Source organism: Ursus maritimus, unplaced genomic scaffold (assembly GCF_017311325.1).
Source record: "Ursus maritimus isolate PB19 unplaced genomic scaffold, ASM1731132v1 scaffold_19, whole genome shotgun sequence".
Taxonomy (NCBI): domain Eukaryota; kingdom Metazoa; phylum Chordata; class Mammalia; order Carnivora; family Ursidae; genus Ursus; species Ursus maritimus.
Window position 1 is genome coordinate 1,367,962 of NW_024424341.1, and position 7,896 is coordinate 1,375,857.

Here is a 7,896-nt window from a genome sequence, read left to right on the forward strand (position 1 = left end):
CCTCTCCTCTGCTGGACTGACACAGGCCAGCCCCATCTGCCTCTCCCAGGGCACTGGGCCCAGGAGCTGGTTTTGGGTCGGGTCTGCGGCCGGGCAGTCCCCATCTCCCAGGGAGGGGTGGGCCACCCGGGGTGGCCTCGCCCGCAGCTGACTGGGCTTCCTCCCCGGCATTGTCCCCACCCTGGTCTTGGGGGCTGTCCGCTCCAGACCTCGGGGGCCTGGAGGGTCCTCATCAGCAAAGACCACGATAAAGCTGCTGCTATCTCGGTTAGCTACTGGGTGTTACCCCAAATGTTCGTTAGAGCGCAATCCGTGAAAAGCGCTGTCCAGCTTGCGCTGCCAACCTCCGGGTCCAGGTCTGCCGCGGGGAGGGGGAGGCGGCGCGCCGTGTCGCGGCAGGAAGCTGGTCCTCAGGGGGCCTGTCTCTTATGCGTCAGGCCTCGACGTCCCCACCAGTAGGAAGGGGACCGGTCTTGGTGTGGCTCAGGCAGGCTCAGGTTCCCGGCCGCTGGTGCTTTGGGGTGGTGTGGGGTCGGGGGCCCCCCGGGGCGCGGGTGGCCTTCCGGCCCTGGCCAGGAGCCCACTGCAGAACTGCCTGTGTCCCCAGGAAGGCGGCCAGGCTGCTGTAGTTCTGGTCACACTGCCTGCAGGTGAGCAACACGTCCAGCTGGTCCAGGCTGGCGCTAGCTCAGGAAGCGGTGGGCGGTAGGCGCCGGGGAAGCCCTCCAGCCCACCGCTGCCCACCGGGGCCTGAGCCTGGAAGGGAGCCCTCGGTCCAGGCATTTGAGGTGCCCTCAGCCCCGCCCTCCTGCAGGGAAAGGTGGTAGGTCCTGACGGGCTCTGGCTGGTAGTGCATGGGGACAGCGCTGGTAGCCCGACGGTAGGCTGCCCGTCCTCCGGGGTGAGTGTTGGGGGTGGAAGTGCGGGGGCCCGAGTGGCGGGAACCTGCTCTCTCCCAGCTGGGGTTGGCTGGGCTTGCTGGACAGGGGGACAGGGAAGAGCAGGAACTGCTGCTGGCGTCGTTGGTCAGGCAGGTGAGGGCAAGGGGACTCACGCAGGGAGGTCCGCCTCACCACCCGGGCGGGCAGGCCAGGGGTCGCCCGGGTAGACCTGGGACTGGGCCACCCCAAAGAACAGGGGTCTGGCTCCGGGGTCCTTCGAGTCCGTAGCGTGCATGCCAGCGTCAGGAGCCGCGCCGTGCTGGCCTTCGGGACTCCGTTCTCAGAACTGCCAGTCTTCTCCCCGGGCCCAGGAGCCTTGCCAGCAGCACCCGGGCCTCTCCGGCTGCCCCCTGCCACTCAGGCACCTCGGGGGAAAGGCAGCTGGCTCAGCACCTCCATGCTGGGGCTGGGCCCGGTGGCTGGGGAGCACCGGGGCCAGGGCAGCGTGGGGGGACTTGGGGGAGGCCAGGTGTGGCCGGCTGGCCTGGCCCTTCAAAGAATGCTACCTGGTGGTGGCGGGGGCCCAGGGAGGTGAGGGATAAGGGGGCTGCGGCAGGGTCCCAGTCTGCAGTCTGGTGGGCAGGGGCCCTGGGGTGCAGCTCCGCGTCCAGAGCCCGGCTGGTCCCCACTCGCTGGCCCCAGGGCTCCCCATGCAGGTCTGCTCAGGAAAGTGCTCTCTGACAGAGAGTTTGGGGGCTCCCTGGGGCTCCCCAGCCTGTCATCGTGGCGAAGGCGGTCTTTCAGGGAGGGTTTTGTAGGCTCTGTCAAACCTGTCCGGAAAGGTGGCCGTCGGACAGCTCTCCGGAGAAGGGGCTGGGGCTGGGAGCAGCACCGGGTTGTGTGGGGAGCACAGCCGATGTGTCACTGGGGGTACAAGGCTGGGCCGGCCAGGTAGCAGGTGGGGAAGCTGGGGAGCACCGGCCGGGCAGGGGGTAGGCTGTGCCTTGCCCACCGCCTCTGGCCATGGCCCCCTGGGCTGGCGGAAGGCAAACAGCGCTCTCTCCCCGCATTCCTGGGCGGAGGTGTCCTCAGGGGAAGGGTTTTCGTCTCCGGCCCGTGTGAGCCTGGAAGGTACTGGAAGCGAGACCACCCTGGGGGCTGTCCTCTCGAAAAGGCTCTGGCTTTGGCAGCAGGGACCCCGAATTCTAGCACCCGGGAAGCTGTTCTCAACAGTGGGAGGCCAGCCGTGCCAGTCCCTCCGGCCTGGAATTCGAGTAGTGAGGCTCGGCCTGCAGGACTGGCAGCCTGCTGCCTGGGGGTGCGCCCCTCTTAGGGCGGCCTCGCGAGAGGCTGCCCGGTGAGGTATGTAGCGTGGAGGTAAAGCTGGAGGGGTCTCCTGAAGCACCTTTGGAAACTGAGCTCTCTGGGGTAGGTGGGGCCTTTGCCTCCTGGGGGCCGGGTCCTCGCCCCGGGGGCCCCGAGGAGTCTTGTCCAGAGTGGGTCTGGCCCCGAGCCAGAGCGTTCAGATTATAGAACTGTTGTCTGCCCTGCTCGGGTTGCTGAAGCCTTGTGTTGGCCCTCCCGGGGGGCTCCGGGCCGCCCTCCTTTCCCCAGGAGGCGTTCTCAGGGACTGCAGCTTCAGGAGTGGGGCCTTGGGCTCCACCCTCCCCTGCCTGCCACGGCTGGGATCTGGAAGTTCTCCGCTGCATGGGCCCAAGCCCTGTGGCCTTGGTGGTCCTGCATGGCTGGGGCACCTGCCCGCGCTGGTGGCTGGGAGGGGCCTCCCGTGTCCCTGGCTGCTGGGCAAGGGGCTGCAGATCTTGGTCATGGCTGGGCGAGTGCTCTGCATGGGGCTGTTGCCCGGGCATGGCCCCTCTCGTCTGCGAACACTGGGAGGACGTGGTGGTCCAAGGGGGCCCCTGGAGAAGCTCTGTTCTCATGATCCCGAATGGAGCCTGCAAGGAAAGCACAGGGTGAGGGGGAGCTGGGCTTGCACGGAGCCCCTGCAAGAGGAGGTTCCCTTGGGGGCAGAGAGAGGTCTGGAAGAACGGGCTGGCCACCTCGAGCAGCTCGCGGCTAGGTCCCCCAGGGCCAGCCGATGAGGGCCGTGGGGCACCCATATTGCTTCTCAGGAAGACCTGGCCCCCCATGGCGGGCGGCACCCAGCATCTGCATGGGCTGAGAGAAACCCAGAGGGGACCCAGGGAAAGCCCAGGTGGGAGGAGGATGGGCCGCCTCACCTGCCCGGAGCCATGGGAATTGAGGAGGTGAGGCTGTGCTGGCGGAGTCTGGCCTGGAGGCTGGCAGCTGTTCCCCGGCGCCAGCCTGGGGCCCTGCCCTGGGGGACATCTACTGGTCAGCCCCCGGAGTGGTGGGGGGCCTGGCGTATGGCTTTCTAGGCAGCGCCAGGCTCCCGCTGGTGCTCCCGCTCACATTGCTGTGGAGACGCGCCCAGGGGCTCGCCCCACCGGAGAGGGTGTCGTGCCTGACGGGGAGACTCAAGCGCCCCGGTCTCCCCGGGTGGGCACCACCCGCCCCTGGGGGTCTCCTCCCACATCCCATCTCCATCCTAGCAGCAGCCTCGCTCCTCCTCTGGCTAGTTCCCAAATGCCTCTGCTCCCCTTCCTCTTGGGACCGGGACCTTGGGGCAGAGGCTTGTAGGTGATGTTGGCCTGAACGGGTACGTGATAGTAAAGGTTAGCACGGTGCTCCCTCTGAGCACTGCTGAGCCGGGCACTGAGCACTGCAATTCCTTCCCTGTCCTCACACTGGCTCAGGAGCGGGACAGCTACCGCCAGCTCCTGGGGTGATGGGTGAGGAGTGGGAGCAAGGGCCTCACTGCTGGTGGAGGGCGCTGGGTCCCCAGGACCCCCACGTGACCCCATCTCTAGGCTTGGTCTGCACGCACGCGGTCCAGACATGTGCTCAGGCCAGGACCCCTGCAGAGCCCCCTCGTGTCTGCAGAGCGGTGGTGTGGTCTGGGGGAGGGCAGGGGCCTCTCCGGACGTGTCCGACCCAAGCCGGCGCAGTTGTGGCCATGGGGCGAGGCCCTCCGCGGTCCCTGCCCCGGGACTGGGGTCTCGTGGGAGCCCCACTGGTGCTGGTGCAGAAGACATTGGTGGCTGTGTCCTGGCGACAGAACGGGCCCCTCGAAGAACGTGTGGTGTTCTCGTGGTTTGCTGACTAGTTCAAAGTGCTTCTGTGGTAGCCCCGGCCCCAGGGGCAGGGAGCTGACGATCGGCTCTGCCTGGGTCTGGGGGTCTGTGCTCACAGAGTGCTCCTTTAGCTGGGCATAGTCAGCTCCCACACCCCCGACCTTATAGGGATGGCTCATCACGCGGTGACTCCTGCACCAGGTGGTCCTAAGGTAAGCTGGTCGGGTGTCTGGTACACCTGGGGAGGCTGCCACCTCCCTCAGCCTCAGTGTCCTCTCAGGCACCGCTCTGAAGCCGGAAGGGACTCGGGCTTAGCGGGCTCCCCCAGGGTGCGGCCACCTCGGAGAAAGGTGACCCGGATACCTGGTGGTAGTTCTGAGGGGGAGCAGAAGCCCAGCCCCGGCAGCCCATCTCTCCTCGGGGCACTCATCACCGGGGAAGCCCATGCACGCAGGCTCTGCTCAGACGGCCCCCCTCTGGCTCTGGGAAGAGTCTGCCATCCTCGTGAAGGACCGTCCCAGCCAATGTCTCCAGCCCGTCCCCCTCTGCCAGCAGCCTTGGCACACATGGCTTGGTGTGGCCACGAGGTGAGTGGCAGGGTGGACCTTGCTGCCGCTGGAGCTTCTCCAGACTCCAGCCTGCTGCTCGTGGGGGCTGGGGGCTCTGGCACACTGCGTGCATGGGCTGCTTGGCCAGGGCATCAGAGGAAGTGCACGGGATGGAGAGGGATCCTGTGACAGGCAGGTGTGCAGGGGCGTGCTTGGGGACACGCAGAGACAGTCCCTGTGTCCTGGGCAGGGACGAGGGAGCTGGGTCAGTTACAATGGACAGATAGTGGCCCCCCGTAGGGTATGGAATGGGACCCGCAGGGAGCAGGCAGCCAGCTCGGAGTCCCCATTCCCAGGGAGGGGGGCCTGGGCCCCCGGGGGGGTGGCCTCGCCCGGGAGCGGGGACTGGGCTTTGCCCTCTGGCATTGTCCCCACCCTGGTCTTGGGGGGCTGTCCGGCTCCAGGACCTCGGGGGCCTGAGGGCTCCTCATCAGCAAAGACATCGATAAAGCTGCTGTCGATCCGGGTTAAACACTGGGTAGTTCCCAAATGTTTTAAAGCCGCAAGATGGAAAAAGCCGTCCAGCTTGGCTGCGCACCCCGTGGTCCAGGTCTGCCAAGGGGGAGGGGAAGGGGCGCGCCTAGCGGCAGGAAGCTGGTCCTCAGGGGGTCCTCTTTGCCGTCAGGCCTGACGTCCCCACCTAGTAGGAAGGGGACCGTCTTGGTGTGGCCAGGCAGGCTCAGGTTCCCGCCGGCTGGTGCTTTGGGGGTGGTGGGGGGGCCGGGGGGCCCCGGGGGCTGCGGGTGGCCTTCCTTGGCCCTGGCCAGGAGCCCACTGCAGAACTGCCTGTGTCCCAGGAAGGCGGCCAGGCTGCTGTAGTTCTGGTCACACTGCCTGCAGGTGAGCAACACGTCCAGCTGGTCCAGGCTGGCGCTGCTCAGGGGGAAGTGGTGGGCGGGGTAGGGGGGCGGCTCCCGGGGGAAGCCCTCCAGCCCACCGCTGCCCACCTCGGGGCCTGAGCCTGGGAAGGGAGCCTCGTCCAGGCATTTGAAGGTGCCCTCAGCCCCCAGCCCCTCTGCAGGGAAAGGGAAGGCTCTGACGGGCTCTGGCTGGTAGTGCATGGGGACAGCGTGTGGGGGCTCAGGGGACGGGTAGGGGCTGCCCGTCTCCGGGGGGTGAGTGTTGGGGTGGAAGAAGGCGGGGGGCCCGAGTGGGCCGGGAACCTGGCTCTCCTCCGAGCTGGGGTTGGCTGGGCTGCTGGACAGGGGGGACAGGGAAGAGCAGGAACTGCTGCTGGCCGTGTTGGTGGCAGGTGAGGGCAGCGGGGACTCGCAGGGAGAGGCGCCCACCACCCTGGGCGGGGGCAGGCCAGGGGTCGCCCGGGGTGAGACCTGGGACTGGGCCACCCCAAAGAACAGGGGCTGGGCTCCGGGGTCCTTCAGTCCGTTGTAGGCAAATAGTCCAGGGGAGCCGCCGCCGTGCTGGCCTGGACTGCTTCTCAGAACTGCCAGCTTCTCCCCGGGCCCAGGAGTCTTGCCAGCAGCACCCAGGGCTCCCTGGCTGCCCCCCTGCCACTCAGGGGCCCCCGGGGGGAAAGGCAGCTGGCTCAGCACCTCCATGCGGTGGGGGCTGGGCCCGGTGGCTGGGAGCACCTGGGGCCAGGGCAGCGGGGGACTCTGGGGGAGGCCAAGGTGCTGGCCTAGGCTGGCCTGGCCTTCAAAGAATGCATTCCTGGTGGTGGCTGGGGGGCCCAGGGGAGGTGAGGGATAAGGGGCTGCAGCAGGGTCCCACAGCTGGGGCAGTCTGGTGGGCAGGGGCCCTGGGGTGGCCAGCTCCGTGTCCAGAGAGCCCGGGCTGGTCCCCACTCCGCTGGCCCCAGGGCTCCCATAGGTCTGCCCAGGAAAGTGCCTCTGTGACAGAGAGTTTGGGGGGCCCCTGGGGCTCCCCAGCCTGTCATCGTGGGCCGAAGGCGGTCTTTCAGGGAGGGTTTTGGTCAGGCTCTTGTGCAAACTGTCCGGAAAGGTGGCCGTGCTCTCCGAGAAGGGGCTGGGGGCTGGGGGAGCAGCACCGGGTTGTGGGGGAGCACAGCCGAGGTCACTGGGGGGGTCAAGGCTGGGCCGGCCAGGGTAGCAGGGTGGGGGTTGGGGAGCCGGCCGGGTGGGCAGGGGGTAGGCTGTGCCTGTGCCCACCGCCTCCTCTGGCCATGGCCCCCTGGGCTGGCGGAAGGCAAACACCAGCGCTCTCTCCCCGTACTTGGGCGGGGAGGTGTCCTCAGGGAAGGGTTTTGGGCCGGGCCCGTGTAGTGCCTGGAAGGGGTACTGGAAGGAGACCACCCTGGGGCTGTCCTCTTCGGGAAAAGGCTCTGGCTTGGCAGCAGGGACCCCGAATCTAGCACCTGGGAAGCTGTTCTCAACAGTGGGAGGCCAGCCGTCAGCCCCTCCGGCCTGGAATTCCGAGTAGGAGGCTGGCCTGCAGGGACTGGCACTGCTGCCTGGGGGTGCCCTCAGGGGCGGGGGCCCGCAGGCGGCATTCGGTGAGGTATAGTTGGTGGAGGTAAAGCTGGAGGGGGTCTCCTGGAAGCACCTTTGGAAACTGAGCTCTTCTGGGGTAGGTGGGGCCTTTGCCTCTGGGGGGCCGGGGTCCTCGCCCTGGGGGCCCTCAGGAGTCTTGTCCAGAGTGGGTCTGGCCCTCGAGCCAGAGACGTTCAGATTATAGAACTGCTGGGGGCTGCTGTCTGCCCTGCCGGGCTGCTGCGGGAAAGCCTGTGTTTGGCTCCTCCCTGGTGGGGCCCGGGGGCTGCCTCCTTTCCCCAGGAGGCTGCTCAGGGACTGCGTTCTCAGGAGTGGGGCCTTGGGCTCCACCTCCCCTGCCTGCCACGGCTGGGATTCTGGAAGCTCCGCTGCATGGGCCCTGCTTCCCGTGGCCTTGGTGGTCCTGCTGGCTGGGGCACCGTCCTCGCCGGGTGGCTGGGAGGGGCCCCCCGTGCCCCTGGCTGCTGGGCAGGGCTGCAGATCTCGGGTCATGGCTGGGGGCGGTGCTCTGCGGGGCTGTTGCCCGGGCATGGCCCCTCCGTCTGGACACTGGGAGGACGTGGTGGTCCAAGGGGGCCCCTGGAGAAGCCTGTTCTCATGATCCCGAATGGAGCCTGCAAGGAAAGCACAGGGTGAGGGGGGGCTCTGGGGGCTGCACGGGAGCCCCTGCAAGAGGAGGCTTCCCTTGGGGGCAGAGAGGGTCTGAGAAGACCGCTGGCCACCCTCGAAGCAGCCCGGCTAGGTCCCCACTGGGCCACGAGTGGAAGGGCCCCGTGGGGCA

At 67.9% G+C, this 7,896-nt stretch overlaps 1 protein-coding gene across 1 annotated transcript in view; it reads right to left on the minus strand.

The window, feature by feature from the left end:
* The window catches only part of ZNF469 (zinc finger protein 469), a 19,136-nt gene extending 11,490 nt beyond the window's left edge, over positions 1-7,646 (minus strand). Inside the window, 3 exon segments of the mRNA XM_040633080.1 lie at positions 5,052-5,187; positions 5,189-5,225; positions 5,227-7,646. Of these exon segments, the coding sequence (XP_040489014.1) occupies positions 5,052-5,187; positions 5,189-5,225; positions 5,227-7,646 (2,593 nt within the window).
* Between the last annotated feature and the right edge of the window lie 250 nt (positions 7,647-7,896).